The following is a 25792-nucleotide window of genomic DNA, read 5'->3' as shown; positions in this document are numbered from 1 at the left end:
GCGAAAATTTCAGAAGAAATTTTATGTGTGCCTATGCCGCTGCTAATCACTGTAGTTGCCATTCATACGGCTACAGAGAGCAAAACTCAGAAGAGCAGCCATTCTCACCATGAACTATGGTAAAAACAAACACCGCTCACGCTTCACAGATGACAGCTTACAGTTTGTGTAAAGATGAAGTACTTTGTACAGCGCGATTTGCAACGCTGTGCACACAGGTCATGAGCAGAAGTCCCATTGTACCACGGCAACCCGACAATGTTTGCATGAACACACTTTGAAGCATTACATTATAGACACTTCACACATGCATTCACTTTGTTTTTTGTTATTTTACACAGTGTTCTGAATTATGAACAATGGTCTACAGCCAATCCTGTGTATTATATACAAACTTTGGTTGTGAGATTCAGATAACTATTTAATAAAGCTAAATATTTTATATGAGAGTAAGAAAGAAAAGTATATCTTTGTGTCCACCTTTCTCTGTTAATGCCCTAGCTCCCCCCCCAAAAGCTTTGCTAGATCCGCCCCTGCACAGTTACCAGCTGTCAGCTACACAAAAAAGGAGCTTGGTCTTTGTCTCTCAGAAACAACTCATAACTTCCCTTCAACTCATTCATGTCACCTAAAGTGTAAACCTGTTTCTCCATCACCAGTTCAGCTCTGATGATTCAGTAAGGACATCTCCTGATTTCATCTTCATGCTCCAGCAAACATCAGCTGATACTAGAAATTAAAATCAAAAGAATTCTAACAACAGCTGATCAAGCTTAAACGTGCTGCTGTTGTTTAGCGCGATAAATAAGAGCGAACAGCCGATCATTGATCAGTTTCATGATTGACGTTTCAACACGCGAGAGAATGACAGGGAGGCTTCGTAACGACAGAATAAATCATAATGTTTTCTCTGAATGTGGACGATTCCGTTTGTACGGCACGGCAACTCTATGAACTAACCCTAATGAATAAAATAAAGTCCAACGTCAGTAACTTAGTGCGCACACAGCTGTATATAACACCCGTGGCATTACGATTGTAAAAGGTCAACGAAAATAAATTACACCTAAACTCGGTTTATATCTGACCCAAATAGAGAGCGACCGGGTGCTGACACGAGTTTCACCCGCCTCAATATAAGCCAAGCCTGGGTGCTTTTTCACGAAGGGTTGCTAGCGGCGCGAGCTAACTATGCTAGCGGCGCTAGCTAGCTAGCCGGCTATCAGCAACACATAAGAGAACTGCTGATAGCGGCGCTAGCTAGCTAGCCGGCTATCAGCAACACATAAGAGAACTGCTGCTAAATAAACTACACCTAAACTCGGTTTATATCTGACCCAAATAGAGAGCGACCGGGTGCTGACACGAGTTTCACCCGCTTCAATATAAGCCAAGACTGGGTGCTTTTTCACGAAGGGTTGCTAGCGGCGCGAGCTAACTATGCTAGCGGCGCTAGCTAGCTAGCCGGCTATCAGCAACACATAAGAGAACTGCTGCTAAATAAACTACACCTAAACTCTGTTTATATCTGACCCAAATAGAGTGCAGTTCATAACTTCTTACCTGAAATTCAGTTCACCTCACGCTCCTGCCTTCGCTTTCCCTGATCCATGATTGACCACCGCGTTAGCAATCGCCTGCCCGGCCTCATATGTCTCGTTGGCGGCATGTCCTTTCTGTCACACACCGGTGGGTAGCTGCCCTCTGTTGTAGCTCCACCACCAAACAACTCAGTTATTTTTTTCCACATCCAGCTGTAACTCCGATTCTATGCGAGCATTTGCGAGAGACCGGGGAGGTGAAAGGAGAGAGAGAGAGTCCCCTCGCTATCCATTTGCAGCCAAGTGCGGCAGCTAGGTAGGTAGCCGGCTAGCTGTCAGGCAGGACCGACGTAGTCAGAGCACTGTCGCTAAATATGGGATGTCTTGATAAAACAAGCAGATATTTGAAGTTTACACACCTACATTCTCGCCTGAAAATATCTTAAAAGCTTATTTTGTGACCTAGAAACACGAATAAAAGACATATAAAACGAAGTGGTGGCCGCCATTGTTCACTCTGTAGAGGCGTGCTATGAATTGTGGGATATTGAGTTTTCCACCAAGCATTACCGTAACTTTTGAATGATTTGCGCAACCTTAAAAATTCCAATGGCTCCTGAAAGCAGCGACGCTGTGCGCACCGTTGAAATTGTCATCATTACGGTAATCCAAATAAGGGTACACAGGCTGTACCACTCCCGGCATACCACTAGAGAGAGCCAACACACCACAAATGAAGTCTGTTTATTTGGCGCCAAAAGATGAATTGGCCTAAATTTGCACTAAAATATAAATATTTAAAAAACTATAAAAGTCATGAACACCAAAAGTCATGACATAATAGTCCAGCTCCAGCCGCACAAAATGATCTAACATATGTAACCCTAATGTCAAAACTGTTCGGCAGAGGAGCGCGGGAAAATTTTCACTAAAATATTAATATTTAAAAAACTATAAATTCACAAAGACCAAAAGTCATAGCACACCATTCCAGATCCGGCCGCACAAAATGAGGTAACATATATGAAGCTTGTCTCAAAACTGCGGGGCGAGATTCGCTGCAAAATTCAGGCGGAAACTGGAGAATAATAATAATAACTAGAAAGCGAAAATTTCAGAAGAAATTTATGTGTGCCTATGCCGCTGCGAATCAGTGTAGTTTGACATTCATACGGCTACAGAGAGCAAAACTCAGAAGAGCAGCCATTCTCCACCGTGAACTATGGTAAAAACAAACACCGCTCGCGCCTCACAGATGACAGCTTACAGTTTTGGGTAAAGATGAAGTGACTTTGCACAGCCCCGATTTGCAGATGCTGTGCACACAGGTTCATGAGCAGAAGTCCCATTGTACCACGGCAGACCCGACAATGTTTGCATGAACACTCTTTGAAGCATTACGTTATGGACCACTTTTCACACATGCTTGGTGTACCCACACAGCCGGCTGTAGCTTTTCAACTGACAGCCCGACACACACCCAAAAAACAGCCGAAAGAGCACAGACTTTACGCCCGTGGGTCCACCTCCCCTGCAGCGGCACTGCAGACCACGCCCCGCCACACACATCAAACAAGTAAAATAAATATTTATGCACTTTTGCATTTACTTTTTGTTTTTTGTTATTTTTACACAGTAAATGATTAACAATGGTCTACAGCCAAACTTGTGTATTATTATACAAACTTTGGTTGTAAGATGCAGATAACTATTTAATAAAAAGCTAAATATTTTATACGAGAGTAAGAAAGAAAAGTATATCTTTGTGTCCCCCTTTCCCTGTTAATGCCCTACCTGGCCCCTGGCAAAAGCTTTGCTAGATCCGCCCCTGCACAGTTACCAGCTGTCAGCTACACAAAAACAGGAGCTGGGTGTTTATTTGTCTCTGAGAAACAGTTCATAACTTCCCTTCAACTCATTCATGTCACCTAAAGCAGGGCTCGCAAAATTTCAAAATCCCTGGTAGCCCTTCGGGGAGGCACTCTTCAGTTTTTGGTAATAAATTTAAGTAGCCCGAATAAAAAAAAAAAGAGGACAATTTTTTGATTGATGTTTTGTTTCCTTTACAATATTATACATTAAAGTATAATACTGTAAAGGAAACAAAACATCAATCTAAAATATTTAAAACACAAATTACAACAACAATTTCAATCATCAACTCAAATATTTGGTTCTAATTGAACAAATTTCTATGAACTTGTAAGAACTGTACAACAGGAATCAGTCTGTGTCAGATCCTTATTTTTGACATTTCCACTGAAATCACAGGTAAGAGGCAAGTGCAACCAAGATCTAGGCCATTTGCTTTTTGAAGTTTGCAAAGACTGCTAAATTTGTCAGTGGTAGTTCACTCTTTGCAACATAGTAGGCTGTTCTAAACAGATTTTTCAGGACTTCTTGTTATGCTTGGTTTATTTTTAGTATGCTTTTTGCAATTGGTGTTTGTTCTGGGAAAGATATTGCAGACTGGGCAATAATGCATTTCTTGCATTTGTCATGGGTTCTGATGGGGTCTTTCTTAAAATGACTGGTCCCAGTAACAAAGGCGCTTGTCGACTCAGAAATCGAGGGAAACTCACAACACACCCGGCAGAACATGAGGTTATTTAGCTCGTCGTATTCCAGCCACATAAATTCTTTAGTCCATGAAACCATAAAGCTGCGCTTTCTTTTTCCCTCATAGTCTGATTTGTCATAACTTTTCCGTTTTGTGGTTGGCTTTTCTTTGGCTGCCCCTTCTTCACCCTGACCTCTCTTGTTTGGCTCTGCAGAACTAAAATACCTGCTTAAATCCATCTGCTCTTACATGCATATTTACATAACGATCAGCAATTCTCTGCGTAATCAGCCTCTATCACGTTTAAGCTTGCTGCAGGAGATTTCACTTGTCATGTTTGATAGTAAGCTAACGATTGATAAGACGATGTCAGAGGAAGTGGTGTGCAATTAATCTGTGACTTACCAATTAGTGCTGTCGCTCTCTACACACAGTTAGCGCAAAGTGAAAGTGAAAGCAAAAACAAGCGCAAATTCAAACGCGATTTCAATGTGTCACATATTGACAGTGGCTCATCGATGCCGATGACATAATTACTCAGCTACATTTGCGAAAGAATGCAAAAGCATTGACATATCTTTCCCTCCCATGATAGCCCGACGGGCAGGGCTGAGATGGATTTTGGTAGCCCGACTGGAAAAAGCCCGACGTCCCGGGGCTAGCGATTTTGCGAGCCCTGTAAAGGGTAAACCTGTTTCTCCATCACCAGTTCAGCTCTGATGATTCAGTAAGGACATCTCCTGGTTTGGACCAGCCGCAAAATTAAAATCAAATGAATTCTAACAACAGCTGATCAAGCTTAAACGTGCTGCTGTTGTTTAGCGCGATAAACAAGAGCGAAAAGCCGATCGTTGATCAGTTTCACGATTGAAGTTGCAACAGGCCAGAGAATGACAGGGAGGCTTCATAACGACAGAATAAATTGTAATATTTTCTCTGAATGTGGGACGATTCCGTTTGTACGGCAACTCTACGGACTAACCGTTATGAATAAAATAAAGTTCAACGTCAGTAACTTAGCGCGCACACAGCTCTATAGAAACTCCTGTGCAATTCATAACTTCTTACCTGAAATTCAGTTCACCTCACGCTCCTGCCTTAGGTTTGCCTGATCCACGATCTACCACCGGTCGATCGGCGGTCCCCTCGCCGCCTCCTATGTCTCGTTCCCGCATGTTTTTCTGACACACACCGGTAGATAGCTGCTCTCTGTTGTAGCTGCGCGTTAGCCAAGACCAAACAACTCAGTTATTATTTCCACATCGACCAGCATCATCGGCCCATATAAACGAAAAATAAGTCCACCTAAGACAGTCTGTTGGCGAGCGAACAGGTGATGGTCAGCAGTCTCACTGAAGGCAAGCCCGGGTGCTCGAAGGGTCGCTAGCCACGCTAGCTAGTTAGCCGGCAACATCGTCAGATATAATATGGGATGTTTTGACAAAACGAGCAGATATTTGAAGTTTACACACCTACATTCTCGCCTGAAAATATCTTAAAAGTTCATTTTGTGACCTAGAAACACGAATAAAGACGTTTAAAACGAAGAGGTGTCCGCCATTGTTGAACTCGGCAGAGGCGTGCTATGCATTATGGGATATTGAGTTTAAAAACAAGCATACAGATTTCGGCCGTACTACTCCCGGTATACCACTAGAGAGAGCCAACCCACCACAAATAAAGTCTGTTTCTATGGAAATTGGCCTAAATTTGCACTAAAATCTAAATATTTCAAAAACTATAAAAGTCATGAACACCAAAAGTGTATACCATACTAGTCCAGCTCCAGCCGCACAAAATGATCTAACATATGTAACCCTATTGTCAAAACTGTTAGGCAGAGAGGCGCGGGAAAATTTTCACTAAAATATTAATATTTAAAAAACTATAATAGTTATAAACACCAAAAGTCATAGCACACCATTCCTGATCCAGCCGCACAAAATGAGGTAACATATATGAAGCTTGTCTCAAAACTGCGGGGCGAGATTCGCTGCAAAATTTCAGGCGGAAACTGGAGAATAATAATAATAATAATAATAATAAATCCGACGAATAGTAATATGTGTGCCTCTTTCCATAGGCACACATAACTAGAAAGCGAAAATTTCAGAAGAAATTTTATGTGTGCCTATGCCGCTGCTAATCACTGTAGTTTGCCATTCATACGGCTACAGAGAGCAAAACTCAGAAGAGCAGCCATTCTCCACCATGAACTATGGTAAAAACAAACACCGCTCACGCTTCACAGATGACAGCTTACAGTTTTGTGTAAAGATGAAGTTACTTTGTACAGCGCCGATTTGCAGACGCTGTGCACACAGGTTCATGAGCAGAAGTCCCATTGTACCACGGCAGACCCGACAATGTTTGCATGAACACGCTTTGAAGCATTACATTATAGACCACTTTTCACACATGCATTCACTTTTTGTTTTTGTTATTTTACACAGTGTTCTGAATTATGAACAATGGTCTACAGCCAATCCTGTGTATTATTATACAAACTTTGGTTGTGAGATTCAGATAACTATTTAATAAAAGCTAAATATTTTATATGAGAGTAAGAAAGAAAAGTATATCTTTGTGTCCACCTTTCTCTGTTAATGCCCTAGCTCCCCCCCTAAAAGCTTTGCTAGATCCGCCCCTGCACAGTTACCAGCTGTCAGCTACACAAAAAGGAGCTTGGTCTTTGTCTCTCAGAAACAACTCATAACTTCCCTTCAACTCATTCATGTCACCTAAAGTGTAAACCTGTTTCTCCATCACCAGTTCAGCTCTGATGATTCAGTAAGGACATCTCCTGATTTCATCTTCATGCTCCAGCAAACATCAGCTGATACTAGAAATTAAAATCAAAAGAATTCTAACAACAGCTGATCAAGCTTAAACGTGCTGCTGTTGTTTAGCGCGATAAATAAGAGCGAACAGCCGATCATTGATCAGTTTCATGATTGACGTTTCAACACGCGAGAGAATGACAGGGAGGCTTCGTAACGACAGAATAAATCATAATGTTTTCTCTGAATGTGGGACGATTCCGTTTGTACGGCACGGCAACTCTATGAACTAACCCTAATGAATAAAATAAAGTCCAACGTCAGTAACTTAGTGCGCACACAGCTGTATATAAACACCAGTGGCATTACGATTGTAAAAGGTCAACGAAAATAAATTACACCTAAACTCGGTTTATATCTGACCCAAATAGAGAGCGACCGGGTGCTGACACGAGTTTCACCCGCCTCAATATAAGCCAAGCCTGGGTGCTTTTTCACGAAGGGTTGCTAGCGGCGCGAGCTAACTATGCTAGCGGCGCTAGCTAGCTAGCCGGCTATCAGCAACACATAAGAGAACTGCTGCTAAATAAACTACACCTAAACTCGGTTTATATCTGACCCAAATAGAGAGCGACCGGGTGCTGACACGAGTTTCACCCGCTTCAATATAAGCCAAGACTGGGTGCTTTTTCACGAAGGGTTGCTAGCGGCGCGAGCTAACTATGCTAGCGGCGCTAGCTAGCTAGCCAGCTATCAGCAACACATAAGAGAACTGCTGCTAAATAAACTACACCTAAACTCTGTTTATATCTGACCCAAATAGAGTGCAGTTCATAACTTCTTACCTGAAATTCAGTTCACCTCACGCTCCTGCCTTCGCTTTCCCTGATCCATGATTGACCACCGCGTTAGCAATCGCCTGCCCGGCCTCATATGTCTCGTTGGCGGCATGTCCTTTCTGTCACACACCGGTGGGTAGCTGCCCTCTGTTGTAGCTCCACCACCAAACAACTCAGTTATTTTTTCCACATCCAGCTGTAACTCCGATTCTATGCGAGCATTTGCGAGAGACCGGGGAGGTGAAAGGAGAGAGAGAGAGTCCCCTCGCTATCCATTTGCAGCCAAGTGCGGCAGCTAGCTAGGTAGCCGGCTAGCTGTCAGGCAGGACCGACGTCGTCAGAGCACTGTCGCTAAATATGGGATGTCTTGATAAAACAAGCAGATATTTGAAGTTTACACACCTACATTCTCGCCTGAAAATATCTTAAAAGTTTATTTTGTGACCTAGAAACACGAATAAAAGACATATAAAACGAAGTGGTGGCCGCCATTGTTCACTCTGTAGAGGCGTGCTATGAATTGTGGGATATTGAGTTTTCCACCAAGCATTACCGTAACTTTTGAATGATTTGCGCAACCTTAAAAATTCCAATGGCTCCTGAAAGCAGCGACGCTGTGCGCACCGTTGAAATTGTCATCATTACGGTAATCCAAATAAGGGTACACAGGCTGTACCACTCCCGGCATACCACTAGAGAGAGCCAACACACCACAAATGAAGTCTGTTTATTTGGCGCCAAAAGATGAATTGGCCTAAATTTGCACTAAAATATTAATATTTAAAAAACTATAAAAGTCATGAACACCAAAAGTCATGACATAATAGTCCAGCTCCAGCCGCACAAATGATCTAACATATGTAACCCTAATGTCAAAACTGTTCGGCAGAGGAGCGCGGGAAAATTTTCACTAAAATATTAATATTTAAAAAACTATAAAATTCACAAAGACCAAAAGTCATAGCACACCATTCCAGATCCGGCCGCACAAAATGAGGTAACATATATGAAGCTTGTCTCAAAACTGCGGGGCGAGATTCGCTGCAAAATTTCAGGCGGAAACTGGAGAATAATAATAATAACTAGAAAGCGAAAATTTCAGAAGAAATTTTATGTGTGCCTATGCCGCTGGTAATCAGTGTAGTTTGCCATTCATACAGCTACAGAGAGCAAAACTCAGCAGAGCAGCCATTCTCCACCATGAATTATGATAAAAACAAACACCGCTCGCGCCTCACAGATGACAGCTTACAGTTTTGGGTAAAGATGAAGTGACTTTGTACAGCCCCGATTTGCAGACGCTGTGCACACAGGTTCATGAGCAGAAGTCCCATTGTACCACGGCAGACCCAACAATGTTTGCATGAACACGCTTTGAAGCATTATGTTATGGACCACTTTTCACACATGGTTGGTGTACCCACACAGGCAGCTGTAGCTTTTCAACTCATAGCCCAACACACACCCAAAAAACAGCCAAGAGAGCACAGACTTTACACCCGTGGGTCCACCTCCCCTGCAGCGGCACTGCAGACCACGCCCCGACACACACATCAAACACATAAAATAAATATATATGCACTTTTGCATTCACTTTTGTTTTTTGTTATTTTTACACAGTGTTCTGAATGATGAACAATGGTCTACAGCCAATCTTGTGTATTATTATACAAACTTTGGTTGTAAGATTCGGATAAGCATTTAATAAAAGCTAAATATTTTATATGAGAGTAAGAAAGAAAAGTATATCTTTATGTCCACCTTTCTCTGTTAATGCCCTACCTGGCCCCCTGGCAAAAGCTTTGCTAGATCCGCCCCTGCACAGTTACCAGCTGTCAGCTACACAAAAAAAGGAGCTTGGTGTTTACAGGGAGTGCAGAATTATTAGGCAAATGAGTATTTTGTCCACATCATCCTCTTCATGCATGTTGTCTTACTCCAAGCTGTATAGGCTCGAAAGCCTACTACCAATTAAGCATATTAGGTGATGTGCATCTCTGTAATGAGAAGGGGTGTGGTCTAATGACATCAACACCCTATATCAGGTGTGCATAATTATTAGGCAACTTCCTTTCCTTTGGCAAAATGGGTCAAAAGAAGGACTTGACAGGCTCAGAAAAGTCAAAAATAGTGAGATATCTTGCAGAGGGATGCAGCGGTCTTAAAATTGCAAAGCTTCTGAAGCGTGATCATCGAACAATCAAGCGTTTCATTCAAAATAGTCAACAGGGTCGCAAGAAGCGTGTGGAAAAACCAAGGCGCAAAATAACTGCCCATGAACTGAGAAAAGTCAAGCGTGCAGCTGCCAAGATGCCACTTGCCACCAGTTTGGCCATATTTCAGAGCTGCAACATCACTGGAGTGCCCAAAAGCACAAGGTGTGCAATACTCAGAGACATGGCCAAGGTAAGAAAGGCTGAAAGACGACCACCACTGAACAAGACACACAAGCTGAAACGTCAAGACTGGGCCAAGAAATATCTCAAGACTGATTTTTCTAAGGTTTTATGGACTGATGAAATGAGAGTGAGTCTTGATGGGCCAGATGGATGGGCCCGTGGCTGGATTGGTAAAGGGCAGAGAGCTCCAGTCCGACTCAGACGCCAGCAAGGTGGAGGTGGAGTACTGGTTTGGGCTGGTATCATCAAAGATGAGCTTGTGGGCCTTTTCGGGTTGAGGATGGAGTCAAGCTCAACTCCCAGTCCTACTGCCAGTTTCTGGAAGACACCTTCTTCAAGCAGTGGTACAGGAAGAAGTCTGCATCCTTCAAGAAAAACATGATTTTCATGCAGGACAATGCTCCATCACACGCGTCCAAGTACTCCACAGCGTGGCTGGCAAGAAAGGGTATAAAAGAAGAAAAACTAATGACATGGCCTCCTTGTTCACCTGATCTGAACCCCATTGAGAACCTGTGGTCCATCATCAAATGTGAGATTTACAAGGAGGGAAAACAGTACACCTCTCTGAACAGTGTCTGGGAGGCTGTGGTTGCTGCTGCACGCAATGTTGATGGTGAACAGATCAAAACACTGACAGAATCCATGGATGGCAGGCTTTTGAGTGTCCTTGCAAAGAAAGGTGGCTATATTGGTCGCTGATTTGTTTTTGTTTTGTTTTTGAATGTCAGAAATGTATATTTGTGAATGTGGAGATGTTATATTGGTTTCACTGGTAAAAATAAATAATTGAAATGGGTATATATTTGCTTTTTGTTAAGTTGCCTAATAATTATGCACAGTAATAGTCACCTGCACACACAGATATCCCCCTAAAATAGCTAAAACTAAAAACTACTTCCAAAAACTTTCAGCTTTGATATTAATGAGTTTTTTGGGTTCATTGAGAACATGGTTGTTGTTCAATAATAAAATTATTCCTCAAAAATACAACTTGCCTAATAATTCTGCACTCCCTGTATTTGTCTCTCAAAAATAGTTCATAACTTCCCTTCAACTCATTCATGTCACCTAAAGAGTAAACCTGTTTCTCCATCACCAGTTCAGCTCTGATGATTCAGTAAGGACATCTGCCGTTTTTACAGCTGTGGCTCCAGCAAACATCAGCTGATACCAGAAATTAAAAGCAAATGAATTCTAACAACAGCTGATCAAGCTTAAACGTGCTGCTGTTGTTTTGCGCGATAAACAAACAAGAGAGAAACGCCGATCATTGATCAGTTTCATGACTGAAGTTTCAACAGGCGAGAGAATGACAGGGGAGGCTGTCATAAAGTTCAACATGCGCACACAGCTGTATAGAAACTCCGTCGTGCTAGCTAGAACGCAGTACGAGTTATTGTAAGTGATTGAAAAAGTCAGCACAACGAAAATAAACTCCACCTAAACTCGGTTTAGCCTCACCGCCTTGTATGTCTCGTTCGCGGCATGTCCTTTCTGTCACACACCGGTGGATAGCTGCCCTCTGTTGTAGCTCCACCACCAAACAACTCAGTTATTTTTTCCACATCGGCCCATATAAACGAAAAATAAGTCCAGCTAAGACACAGACCCTTGCCGAGCGATCGGGCGATTAAACAAATTTTAGCCACCTCACTATCAGCCAAGCCTGGGTGGTTTTTCACGAAGGGTCGCTAGCCGCGCTAGCTAGCTAAGCTAGCGGCGCTAAGCTAGCGGCGCTAGCTAGCTAGCCAGCCGGCTATCAGCAACACGTAAGAGAACTGTTGCTAAATAAACTACACCTAAACTCGGTTTATATCTGACCCAAATAGAGTGCAGGTCATAACTTCTTACCTGAAATTCAGTTCACCTCACGCTCCTGCCTTCGCTTTCCCTGATCCACGATTGACCTCCGCGTTAGCAAACACCGGACGATCGGCGGTAGCCTCACCGCCTTGTATGTCTCGTTCGCGGCATGTCCTTTCTGTCACACACCGGTGGATAGCTGCCCTCTGTTGTAGCTCCACCACCAAACAACTCAGTTATTTTTCCACATCGACCAGCATCATCGGCCCATATAAACGAAAAATAAGTCCAGCTAAGACACAGACCCTTGCCGAGCGATCAGGCGATTAAACAAATTTTAGCCACCTCACTATCAGCCAAGCCTGGGTGGTTTTTCACGAAGGGGCGCTAGCTAGCTAAGCTAGCGGCGCTAGCTAGCTAGCCGGCTATCAGCAACACTTAAGAGAATTGTCGCTAATATGGGATGTCTTGATAAAACGAGCAGATATTTGAAGTTTACACACCTACATTCTCGCCTGAAAATATCTTAAAAGTGTATTTTGTGACCTAGAAACACGAATAAAAGACATATAAAACGAAGTGGTGTCCGCCATTGTTTAACTCGGCAGAGGGGTGCTATGAATTATGGGATATGGAGTTTTGTAACAAGCATACAGATTTTCAGCCGTACTACTCCCGGTATACCACTAGAGAGAGCCAACCCACCACAAATAAAGTCTGTTTCTATGGAAATTGGCCTAAATTTGCACTAAAATCTAAATATTTCAAAAACTATAAAAGTCATAAACACCAAAAGTGTATACCATACTAGTCCAGCTCCAGCCGCACAAAATGATCTAACATATGTAACCCTATTGTCAAAACTGTTTGGCAGAGAAGCGCGGGAAAATTTTCACTAAAATATTAATATTTAAAAAACTATAATAGTTATAAACACCAAAAGTCATAGCACACCATTCCTGATCCAGCCGCACAAAATGAGGTAACATATATGAAGCTTGTCTCAAAACTGCGGGGCGAGTTTCGCTGCAAAATTTCAGGCGGAAACTGAAGAATAATAATAATAATAATAAATCCGACGAATAGTAATATGTGTGCCTCTTGTCATAGGCACACATAATAATAATAAATCCGACGAATAGTAATATGTGTGCCTCTTTCCATAGGCACACATAATAATAATAAATCCGACGAATAGTAATATGTGTGCCTCTTGTCATAGGCACACATAATAATAATAAATCCGACGAATAGTAATATGTGTGCCTCTTTCCATAGGCACACATAATAATAATAATAATAATAATAATAAATCCGACGAATAGTAATATGTGTGCCTCTTGGCATAGGCACACATAATAAATCCGAGGAATAGTAATATGTGTGCCTCTTGGCATAGGCACACATAATGAAACACATCATACATCTGTAGTAACATTCAACGACCAGTGGGTGGCAGGGCATGGAGTGACACATCAGTGTCCAATGTAGTGGTTTATGTGTAAGTATACCATCAACACTGACACAAATACAAGAAAACACCCTTTGAATAGCTGTTCACTGTAGTGACCACTATGGTGAAAGTGTTAAGGACTTTCTTCTGCACTTACATTTGGATCACCTAAATCCATGACAGTCATTCAGGCAGTAATGGCTGGACTAGAAACAAACGATCCTTAAAATATACCAGCTTCTGTCTTTGAGTGCAAAACAAATGTGTTGTTTGATCTAGACACTGCACTTGTGACTGAACAACAAATACTTTTTATTTTGATTATATCAGTAACGTAACTTGTAAAACAAAGTTGTGGAATGCCTAAACTTAGTTTCAGAATAATGGACTCTGAGACTTTGTTTCATTGTAAAATTATAAACAGTGATGACAAAATAATTGTTGTTGTTTAGCAGAACAGTGTCCACTATGTTGAAAATAAAAGTTGTGCTGATTTTGACACCATTACAAGAAGTGTTGTTAATTATTCTTTTTGACTCATACTTGCATACAATGTTATATTTATATAAGTGCTGTACTAGAAATGTCAAGGATGATAAAACATAATCTGATTTTTTTTTTTTTTAAAGGGAAGTTACCACAAATTCTTTTTTTAAATTTAGTAGAACTTGAAATGTTTGTCAGTGGGTAAACAATTAGTATTGCACAGTCGTAAAAGTCAAGTTATCCTTAGTACTGCATTCTTGCAATGAATACGTTGTCCTAACAGACATCTTAAGTAAGCTTTACTCAGTTTTTTTGAGGCACCGACTTTGCATAGTTTTTTTTGAGTTCTGGGAACTAATTTGATTTTACAGTATATGTGGCCTGTCCTTTTTGTATATTCATTTTTTGCCCTTTCGTAGACAAACATGATTTTACACAATCATAGCCACAATAATTTGGAAAATTATTTAACAGCAATTTTTAATGTAGGTCTTTTTTTTCTTCTAAATTTGGTGTTGAGAATGCAACTCCCACTGCTGTGCTGCCAGGTAGTTTAATGAGTCACTGGATGAGTGATGTGGAAGTGAACAGATAAAGAGGGGATATCTTTGTTCTACTCTGATTATTAGTACTTTTATACCAAATGGCTTTTAATTCACTTCTGAATATAATTCCACTGAGACGCGATTTCACAGATTTTATTTCAGGGATGTTACAGGTCAGAAAACTAAATATTGATGTTTAAACACTGAGCTCAGTTATATGGCACACTGTTTTATTTGAACTCTGCTGGACAGCTTTGTTTCACATCGTGTGGTGTGATGATGTCAGTTTCCTGGTCTGTGATTGGCTCAGGCATTGCAGCGGTTGGTGTGACAGCAGCTCCAGCCAGGTCGAGAGCAGAACTCCAGCCGTGTGCACCCTTTATCTCCATTATCTGCAGACAGGAAACATACCAGTGCATTCACAACAACAGACTTTTTAACTGACTTAGTATTGTCACATACTGGGTGTGGGTGTAATTCTACTTTAAGTTAGATTCTTGGATTTGTTGTTCTTCATGGTTTTGGTTCTCTTTATTGTTTTCTGCTTGGTTTATATTCTTAGTTCCTAGGCTTTAGCTTTCTGTTACTTTTCCTTTTGTTGCACGTTTCATGACTTGTCACCCTTGTCTCCACGTTTCCTCTGTCTCCCCAGTTAGTCATCTCTCCATGTCTCAGTGTCAAGTCTGACACTGAGTCTTTGGGAATGTGTCTTGGCTCCTGTTTTATTTTGACAGTCTCGCATCCTGTGCTCAGTGTTTTCAATTTTGCTTTCTCCCCGTATAGTTATGTGTGATTCCTCCAGCTGTGCTCTCCTCCTGTGTCTCATTCCCTCATTGTCCCTCTGTGTTTTCCTCTGTCCGTTGTTGTGTCACGTGCCTGTGTGTCTCGCCCTTGTTCCTTGTTCTAGTTAAACTCCCAGCTCAGAATTTCTCTCTGTTTTGTTTTTCTAGCTCCCTAGTTCTGGTTTCTCGTTTAGTTTGTATTTTTGTAGCTCAGATGGTCACAGCAATAAAGCTGCCTCTTTGAGTTTATCCCTGTGTTTGTGTTGAGTCCTGCATTTGGATCCACAGCCTGCCTGCTACAGCAGACCTTGACAAATATAATCACATGCATTTTAATCTTGGAGTGCTTTATTGTGTTCAAGTTAAGTGACAAAGAAAAGGTCTAGCCAAATCAGTTTTGGAAATCTTCCATGAACATAAAAATCCAAATTTATGGGAAAGGATTTAGTTTTTTAATTGTCAGTATCTGTTTTTTATATTCAGAACTAACATTAAATTCCAATCTCAACTTGGACTGAAAAACAAGGAGATACAGCTGAACACATCCCTGTCCTAGAGGACTCACCTCTGGTGTAACAAGCTTGTTGGACTTTGCCGGTGCACTGTAGCAGCTGGTTGTTGACCATCAGGAAGTCCTGACCATAACACTCGATGTAAAACTGCTCAGCTGCAACAAAAGCGGGTTAGGGTTGTGTTTTATTTTTTTCATTAAGGCTATGTCCACACGTACACGGAAATGTTTGAAAACGCAGCTTTTTCTATGCGTTTGGGCCTTTCGTCTACACGTAAATGACGTTTTTGGTCACTGAAAACAGATTTTTTAAAGCTCCTGCCAAGGTGGAGATTTTCAAAAACTCAGTTTTTACGTTTACCTGTGGACGAGGAAAACAGAGATTTAGTCACGTCAAAAGTGTGCGCCTTTTTTGAGGCCACGCTGGCCACGCTGTGTGCCACGGTATTGTTTACATGAGATAAATTTCTAAAATGCCGAAGAGAGACAAAATACTGTTACTGTTAATCTGACTATCTGCAGTTTTTACACACTTACAGACGCAGTTACTGTCTCTCCATTTACACAGACAGAGGCGTCACAGTGAACTTCAGACGTGGCTTCTCCGGTTTTAAATGAATGTAATTTGTTTTAAAATTACATTTATGTATGCTAAAATAATGTTTAAATGTTAACATTTGAAATGATGAAGACAGTTTAAAGTAACACAAAATTAGCTGCCTTTACAGAAAAACACAAAAACTTTCCAGAAGTCCTGCAGGTTGCATAAAACCCTGTTTACTCTTTCCCTCCCAGGCTTCTAGACTTGTAATTGGCCAACATTTCTACACGGCTAGGATTTGGCATGTTCTTGACAACGTTTGACTGTGTTTTTGGCGTTTACATGTAGACAGAGATATTATTTGAAAACTGCATGTGTGGATGGGAACTTTTAAAAAACGAAAACGGAAAATCTTAGTTTTCAAAAATACTTGTGTACATGTGGACGTAGCCTAAAGGAGTATAGTCAAGAAAGATAGATTTGTTCTGTGTGGGTGAGCTGTATTTATTTAATAACGCTTCTTTTTCAATGGCTATTCAGTTACTTTAAAAAAAAAAACAGCATAAATAAAAATAACTCAAAAGTGAATGCTTCAGTATTGTACTAGGTACTAGGTGTACTATATATGGCCCCTCCTTGTCATTCTTCATTTCAGTGTGTTTTCTGTCACAGTGCGCCACAGTTGTGACTCCCTGGATGGCACATCTCCACTGTGCAAGCCACAAGAAAAGTGTTTCAGAATTAGCTGTGCCATTGCCAAACTGTATGTACAAACCTTTCATGTCATTGTATTATTTCACTGTTTTGAGGTTCCCACATGGTCCTTCAAAGACCACCAGGCACCTGTCTCTGTGTAAACCTGTGCAAATGCGGTGGCAACATAAAAATGTCCCATCAAACTTAAACACCAACATCCCACGAACAGTTTCACAGTTTAATAATCACTAAGCACACTTTTTCTTGATTTTGCTCATGCTGGTGGAGCAAAAATCTGTCTGAACAGATTTGGGTAAAATATTACCCAGATTGTACAATAATTTATAGCACCTGCACAACAATCAAAACTTTTAAAATATTGTAATTTGAGACTAACAGAATGATTATTAGGCTAGTTCAACGATGTCAAAGTGAGTCATATTTAGACTAAGCAGTATATAAGACTTAAAACACCAAATGAGATATAAATAAAGTTTCTCTAACAAGAATCCAAACTCAGAGGTGATGATTATTTTCAGCAGTCTGCACATTGCTAGTAATTTGTTTCTACCAGCTTGAGAGTAAGAATACTGTCCTACTTTCAGCGTTCAGTTTAGTTACCTGAGCAGAGAGGTATCAGTAGAAGCAGGAGCAGATAAGCCTTCATGTTTTGGTTTTATGTCAATGCAACGAACAGCAAAAATGGAGATGAGCACACTCGAGCTGGACTTTTATCCTCTGCTAAAAACACAAATGTACACAAAGGTGAACAGATAGATAACTGATCAGAAGACAAACTGTACTGAACTCAAATTACTGTTTGTCTAAACTTTGTTCCATTAGTGAATCATGAACCAGCACGGTAAAAAGGGTAGACCTGTACATCTGAGTCAGCTGCTTCTGCTGAGTCATGAGTCTATGTAACGTCAGATGGTCAGACTGAGTATTTTTTTTAATAAAGTCATGATAAGAAACAGTGACTCCAAAACTACTCCAAAGGCATGAAAGGCTGGATTTAATTTAAAGGGGCATGATGAACATATAGTCATGAATGACCTTTCTGTCTGGTATAATGAACATGCCTGTTTCTTATAGTCATAGCTAGTCTGTCATTCAGATGTAGAATACTGTAGGCAATTTTCATATCTATGCTATCAACTAATCAACTAGACAGTTATAATTCAGTTGAAAACCTTACTTTTGTTAGACCTCGGTACAGTATTTGATACTGTTTACAACCATATTCTATTGCAGGGATTACGGTGTGTTCACACCGAATGCGACAGGCGCAAGCGAAAACGCCCCAAACGCCTCTAATTTGACGCGTGCACATTCGCACCTCGACGCGTGTCCAACAGAAATCCATCGCGCCTCAAAATTGCATATTTTGAAGCGGGTGAACCGGAAATGTGGGAGGGATGTGGGAGGAAGTTGTGCCAGACGGTATCTTTGCAAGATGGCAGCTGTCGAGCTAGTGCTTGAAGAGAGAGTTTCCCTTCTCTATCTACTGTGGAGAGCAGAGCAGTGGGGAAAAAGACGTCCTCGCCGTACCTGGGTCCATCAGGTCCTCCAGAGGCGTGAGCACTTTGGTGAGTTTCACCATTTGCTCCAGGAGCTGCGCCTGGATGACGGCCGATTCCAGCGATATCACCGTCTTTCACTCGGCCAGTTTGAGGACCTGCTGTCCCGCGTCGGTCCCAGAGTCGCCCGCCTAGACACCAACTACAGGCGCTCAATTCCGCCTGCAGAGCGCCTGTCCATCTGCCTGAGGTTAGTAAAAGTGTTTAATACGGTAGTCCTTTATTGATACCTGTGCTAATATATGCTAAACTATCGTTTATACACTGCTACACTGGATGTGCTAAGCTAACAGTGAATGCTCTCGGTGTTTACTGAAAGCAAACTGTGGTATGGAGACGACTGTATTTTTAATATTTCTAGTGATACTCGAAAGTTCTCATCAAGTCCCGATGTAATTCGATTTATGCTGTTATCAGTGTTTGCAATGATAGCATGGCTGTGGTGTCTATCAGTGCATGCTCTCTGTGTTTGCTGATATCAAACAGTGGACCACTGTGCGCTAATCTCTGTTGTGATACTTTTTTTTTTTTTATTTAGACCTGGTTTAATTCATGTATAGCTGAATCTTTTTATATAATCCCCGCAGACTGTTTTAGATATTATCTAATAATTATAGTGTATATTATCTAATATACACTATGTAATTATAAGGATAATTACATAGTGTATATTAGATAATATCTAATATATTTGTAATTGAAATCTAACATCACCAAAGTGTTTTGGAATTTGAATAATGTATTTTGTAACTGCAGTACACATAATACTAATTTTAAACAATTTTGTCCAGGTTCCTTGCCACCGGGGACTCCTTCAGGACCATTGCGTTTAGTTTTCGAGTTGGTGTGTCTACCGTGAGCGAGATCATCCCCCAGGTAGCGACAGCCATCTGGGACTGTCTAGTGGATGATTTCATGGCTGTGCCTTCACTGGGAGACTGGCGGTCCATTGCAGAGGAATTCCAGGAGCGCTGGCACTTCCCTCTCTGCTGTGGAGCTCTGGATGGGAAGCACGTCCAGACGAAGGCACCCCCCAACTCAGGATCCATGTTCCACAACTACAAGGGAACATTCTCCATTGTTCTCCTTGCGGTTGTGGATGCAAGGTATCGCTTCCGAGTTATTGATGTTGGGGGGGTACGGGAGGACCAGCGATGGGGGTATTCTGGCCAACTCCACCTTTGGTCAGGCTCTTCGGGCTGGGACTCTCCATCTGCCTCCTGACCAGCCTCTACCTGGTGGAGAACACCGTGGAGCCCAGCCCCATGTGTTTGTGGCTGATGAAGCGTTCCCGCTGCGGCGTGAGCTCATGAGGCCTTTCCCTGGACGCCTCCTCCCCTTAGAGAAGAGGATCTTCAACTATTGCCTTTCCAGGGCCAGGATGATAGTGGAGGGTGCCTTTGGTGTCCTCTCCTCACAGTGGAGGATGTATCGGCGCTCCATGGAGCTCCGTCCTGAAATTGCGGAGAAGTGTGTGAAGGCAACGTGTGTTCTCCACAATTTTCTGCGCGGTTTGGACGAGAGAGGGGCACCTGCTGTGAGGAGTGTGGCACCTGCTGTGGTGGAGCCGTTGCAAAGCCTGGGCCGTGTAGCAGCAAACAACTCCTCCAGAGAGGCTGTCCTGGTGAGGGAGAAGTTCATGGCCCACTTCTCGGCGGAGGGAGCTGTGACTTGGCAGCCAAAGGAGTAGCCTGTTTGAAGTCCGAGTGACTTCCCCACAATGGCTCTTTTAAGAGCCACCCACAAACCTGTAAAGAGTGTTCCTGCCTTTTTAACATTTTCTTAATAAATGGAGCTCTACTCCAAAATAAAATAACCTCTCTTTACTCTCTTAAATAACTTGTCTTCACTATGTTCCTATATACTGTGTGATGCAAAATTTTGGGCAACCTTATTAATAGTCATTTTCCTGTATGAATCGCTGTTACAATTGAAAATGTCACTTGCATATATCATATAGGAGAGACACACATTGATATACACTAAATTTTCATTTCATTTGTCTTTTTTAAGTTGCCAATTTATGCACCTGCTTGATTTTGTTTAAACAGTTATTCCACACTTTATGTAAATCCAGTGAACTTCTTTGCACTTCTCAAATATCACTGTGTCTCCTGTATGATATATTTAACTGACAATTTTTATTGTAACAACCAACGATTTCTACAGGAAAATAATGACTTTTACCAAGGTTGCCCAAACTTTTGCATCCCACTGCATTAGTATATTTTGTCATTAGTATAATAAGAAATACATTCTACATGTGTCAAGTCGGGTGCGAATATTTGCTGTGTAGTAAAACTGAGACATTAGTCATTAAAAATGTTTATTTGAAAAAATATATAAATTCAATTACAACAACATTAAACATAAATATATAAAATTTAACTATTTACAGAAAGACAGGAACAAAAAGGACCCAGCTTGGAGTGGAAGAGCCTCAGGGAGAATGAGGAGAAAAATAAGAACATTGTTTCTGCCCTGGAGAGCCTGCTGCCTCATCAGAAAACTACTGATTGCTAGGGTCCAATGTTTCAAAATTTAACACAGCTGTGCTGCTTTCAAAAACTAATTTGTGCATTTGGAATTTCACGAATTCTCGTGTCTGAGGCGGCAGGCTCTCCAGAGCAGGAGCAAGGCCAAAGAGGAAATACTCCGTTGGAGACGGGCGTGGCCTCTTCAGTGACTCCAGGATGGCCAGCTCCACCGCCGATGGACCATCCTGGTACCCGTCCCTCGACCGCTTTTGAGCTGTCCTCCTCTGTGGGCCTGTAAAACACAGCACAAAACACAAAGAATTGAGAAGGCTGCTACTAGATTTTCATTTTCAAAATTGAAAAAAAAACAGAATATGAACAGATTGGTTGTGAATATTTAGTAAAGGTGATCACCAGGGAATCCAAGTGACTAAAAAGCTATCAGTGCTTGATGTACATACCTGTGGGTGCAGCAGCAGGAGTGGAGGGACCAGGGACTGGGGAGCCAGAAGCAGCATCAGGGGATGGCTCTGCTGCATAATCAGTTGACTCTATCAAGACAATATTGTCCTGCTAGACCTCAGTGCTGCATTCGATACTGTTGACCATAATATCCTATTAGAGCGATTAGAACATGCTGTAGGTATTACAGGTACTGCACTGCAGTGGTTTGTATCATATCTAATAGACTCCAATTTGTACATGTAAATGGAGAGTCCTCTTCAGACACTAAGGTCAATTATGGTGTTCCACAGGGTTCAGTGCTAGGACCAATTCTATTTACATTATACATGCTTCCCCTAGGCAACATCATTAGAAGACATAGCATAAATTTTCACTGCTATGCAGATGACACGCAGCTCTATCTATCCATGAAGCCAGGTAACACACACCAATTAGTTAAACTGCAGGAATGTCTTAAAGACATAAAGACCTGGATGGCCGCTAACTTTCTGCTTCTTAATTCAGATAAAACTGAGGTTATTGTACTCGGCCCTGAAAATCTTAGAAATATGGTATCTAACCAAATTCTTACTCTGGATGGCATTACCTTGGCCTCCAGTAACACTGTGAGAAACCTTGGAGTCATTTTTGACCAGGACATGTCCTTCAACGCACATATTAAACAAATATGTAAGACTGCTTTCTTCCATTTGCGCAACATCTCTAAAATTAGAAATATCCTGTCTCAGAGTGATGCTGAAAAACTAGTTCATGCATTTATTACTTCCAGGCTGGACTACTGTAATTCACTATTATCAGGATGTCCTAAAAACTCGCTGAAAAGCCTTCAGCTAATCCAAAATGCTGCAGCAAGAGTACTGACAGGGACTAGAAAGAGAGAGCATATTTCTCCTGTTTTGGCTTCCCTTCATTGGCTTCCTGTTAAATCCAGAATTGAATTCAAAATCCTGCTCCTCACATACAAGGTCTTAAATAATCAGGCCCCATCTTATCTTAATGACCTTGTAGTACCATATCACCCTATTAGAGCACTTCGCTCTTGCACTGCAGGCCTACTTGTTGTTCCTAGAGTATTTAAAAGTAGAATGGGAGGCAGAGCCTTCAGTTTTCAGGCCCCTCTTCTGTGGAACCAACTTCCAGTTTGGATTCGGGAGACAGACACTATCTCTACTTTCAAGATTAGGCTTCAAGCTTTCCTTTTTGCTAAAGCATATAGTTAGGGCTGGACCAGGTGACCCTGAATCCTCCCTTAGTTATGCTGCAATAGACGTAGGCTGCCGGGGATTCCCATGATGCATTGAGTTTTTCCCTTCCAGTCACCTTTCTCACTCACTATGTGCTAATAGACCTCTCTGCATCGAATCATATCTGTTATTAATCTCTGTCTCTCTTCCACAGCATGTCTTTCATCCTGTTTTCCTTCTTTCACCCCAACCGGTCGCAGCAGATGGCCGCCCCTCCCTGAGCCTGGTTCTGCCGGAGGTTTCTTCCTGTTAAAAGGGAGTTTTTCCTTCCCACTGTCGCCAAAGTGCTTGCTCATAGGGGGTCATATGATTGTTGGGTTTTTCTCTGTATTTATTATTGTGCTATCTACTGTACAATATAAAGCGCCTTGAGGCGACTTTTGTTGTGATTTGGCGCTATATAAATAAAATTGAATTGAATTGAATTGAATTGAATTAAATGTTAACAGGTTGAAAACAATAGTCATTCAGAAATTATATAGTGGTCCCTCATTTATTGCAGCACATGAACAATAGTCGCAGTTCTCATAAGTTCATTCTCAAAGTGCAAACCTTTGTCGATTTTTAAACGTAAAAGTATTATTATGCCGCGCTTTTTCTCCGTCTGTGGCGCCACTTTTGTGCGCCTTTTTCCCTCGCAGTGCAGGTGTCTATTTCCGAATGAGGGTCATAGTTATGAGTGTCTTTGCGCTGTTTTTTCTATTGGACGTGATGGTTATCAAAACCAAACATGGTAAATTTGGCGCAGGAGACACGACACGGAGGAGATTTGTCAATCAGGCTGCAGAATGCAATGCGCATTGTTGAAAGCTGTACGGTGCACTAAAAAAAAAAAAATCAGCGAAAAGGCGAGGCAGTGACGGATGAACTACGGGACTACTGTATACTGTTTATTAATAAACAAAATATATTCCTATATGACAATACGCATAAATTAACTGCCTACATTAATTCATTGTAAACATACCTTCAGACTGAAACTCCCCTGCTGCCTCTCCGGGCTGTCCCTCGTCCTCGGGGGCGAAGTTCTCCACGGTCTGCCCCATATTGCTGCTAGTCTCCCGCGGGGTGAGGAAGGGGTCCAGAAACCCCATGACCGCGTAAAATTTCCATCTCTTCCCCGATCCTGCTGCAGACCCACTCCTCTTCTCCTTCCATGTCCTCTTCTCCCTATTATACGTGTCCCTGAGGCTCTTCCACTTTTTCCTGCAGATGTCCTCTGAATAAACACATTATCTTGTTAGCGGAAAGGTATTTGTACATCAGTGGGAAAATAGCGGGACAGTAGGCATGCTTGCTAGCTTTTGCGCGGCTTCATCGGGTCAGTCTGAAAATTAAAAAGACCAACAAATGAACTTACCAGGTAGCCCAATCTCCTCACTTATGTGCCTCCAACCTAGGTCCTTTTTATTCCTGTCCCGGTAGAAGTAGCAGCTAGCATCGTATAGTTCTGGACGATTAGCCACTGCGCTGATGAGTTTTTCCTCCATACCGAATGAAGAATGAAGGGCTTTGGTTTGATCTGCCCCTTTGACCTGGTTACAGCCACGTCACCAGGCTCCTGATTGGTTGACGCGGCGCGATTTTTTTTTTTTTTTTTTTTCTCTGTCCCATTTGGTTCTTAAGCCGTCAGAATTGTTGTCTGAAGACCAACAAGGATACCAAATGGATTTATTTTGCCAAATGGATCATCATGGCATTGCCGTATTGGTCCATTTGATCAAACTTTGTTGTTATTATTTATTTTATTTTCAGTTGTTACAGATGGGACAGACATGACGGGGGGATAGGAAAGGGAGAAAGAAAGAGAGGAAGGAAAAGAAAAACAGAAGGGAAAAGGGACAGTGAGAAAGGGCACTTACAAAGACAAAGAGAAAGAAAGAAAAAAAAATCTCCTGGATCACCTGTTGAGAGAAAAAGAAGAGAAGACAAGCAAAAAAAACCAAACAAAAACAAAGCAACATACTAAACACAACACCATCACGTTAATCTAGCTGAGTGTGAACAGCAGTAAATACTAAATATTGAAAGTTGTTGTGCAGCACGCAGGACAGACAGCGCACAATGTGCTTTGAAGTAGCAGCTAAGAAAGGTGTAGTTTATGTCTACAAACAGTGAACACCCGTGTGCACACCTGTGTGGATCAACGCGCTTGTATACAAAAGGTTTCCCCATGTAACGGTCTGCTAGAGGGTGTGGAGGGCCATAGCCCCGTCCCCCAGGGCATGAAGCAGGCATGGAGGAGATCCAGGCTCCAGACATCCAGAGGCCCCAGAGTGCGAGAGCCCAAGGAGTACCACCAGAGGGGCATCCGTGCCACCTTCCTGGGAAGGGCTGAGGAGATCCCCAGACGAGGGGGTCACCCAGTAGCCACGGAGCAGAAGCCAGAGGGGGCTGCACCGGCGTGCCCGCCGGCTCTGCCGGCAGCCAGCTGTGCCAGAGTGAACCGAGTTGCAGGCCCCGAGGCCGGAGGCCCGAGGGCCCCCTTTTGCCCCGGAAGAGGCCTGACCGAGCGACAGGCACCAGGCCCCGCCAAGTAGCCACCGGGAGTGAGCTGGTGCATACCTGAGCGCCCAGCCCCGGACACCAAGAACCACCAATGCACCAACTCCTGAGGGCATCAGTTACCAGCAGGGAGTGTGGTGAGGGGAGATAGGCCTCCACACTTGGAGGGCCTGGGAGTACCCAGGGAGGTGGAGTCTAAGACCCGACCTGACATATAGACACAGACAAACAGGCACACACAGACATAAACATGCTTTCCCACCCTCATGCACACATATACAAACACTCAGCACTCACCCAACGTAGGGACAGACATACATAGACATGTACACACAATCATACTCCCCAAACATACTCTATGCCCTGGGTCCAGGTACCCTCGCCCCCAGAGGGGGAAACGGCACCCAGACCCAAGAGATGTGACCCTTTCCCCCGGGGTGGAGGCAAGCAGACCGCCCCAGGCTCCGCAGCAGCAGGGAGGCCAATCGGACAGCCAACACCTCCTCCCAGCCCCCACCCCGATGGCTAGTAGAGAACGGGGGTGTGTGAAGACCCCATACCTCCCTCCTCCCGCTCATGTGT

The 25792-nt window shown here is 42.5% G+C and overlaps 2 protein-coding genes across 2 annotated transcripts; one reads left to right on the top strand and one right to left on the bottom strand.

Annotated features, from left to right (window-relative positions):
• Positions 1-18671: 18671 nt before the first annotated feature.
• Positions 18672-20202, top strand: LOC109194463 (protein ANTAGONIST OF LIKE HETEROCHROMATIN PROTEIN 1-like; the record flags this gene model as incomplete). The annotated part of the gene is made up of 2 exons (XM_013266663.3): positions 18672-18709; positions 19311-20202. Coding segments are annotated over 2 exons (471 nt in total), but the record flags the coding sequence as incomplete, so codon positions are not given.
• A 687-nt stretch (positions 20203-20889) lies between these two features.
• LOC112845518 (transcription factor Adf-1-like) lies at positions 20890-24252 on the bottom strand. The gene is made up of 4 exons (XM_025904922.1): positions 24066-24252; positions 23673-23924; positions 21458-21547; positions 20890-21288 (listed from the first exon to the last, which is right to left on the bottom strand). Exons 1-4 carry the CDS (start codon positions 24193-24195, stop codon positions 21029-21031), a joined length of 732 nt encoding a protein of 243 aa, XP_025760707.1. The 5' UTR covers positions 24196-24252; the 3' UTR covers positions 20890-21028.
• Between the last annotated feature and the right edge of the window lie 1540 nt (positions 24253-25792).

This window comes from Oreochromis niloticus, unplaced genomic scaffold (genome assembly GCF_001858045.2).
Source record: "Oreochromis niloticus isolate F11D_XX unplaced genomic scaffold, O_niloticus_UMD_NMBU tig00007723_pilon, whole genome shotgun sequence".
NCBI lineage: Eukaryota > Metazoa > Chordata > Actinopteri > Cichliformes > Cichlidae > Oreochromis > Oreochromis niloticus.
Note: the sequence above shows the minus strand (reverse complement) of the source record. Positions and strands in the feature narration are given on the sequence as shown.

Coding starts and splice junctions, on each gene's coding strand:
- LOC112845518 (XM_025904922.1), bottom strand. CDS start 24,195: ATGGAGGAAAAACTCATCAGCGCAGTGGCTAATCGTCCAGAACTATAC. Junction 21,548..23,672: donor AGGGGAGTTTCAGTCTGAAG/GTATGTTTACAA, acceptor TTGTCTTGATAG/AGTCAACTGATTATGCAGCA. Junction 21,289..21,457: donor TCCTGCTGCTGCACCCACAG/GTATGTACATCA, acceptor TGTGTTTTACAG/GCCCACAGAGGAGGACAGCT.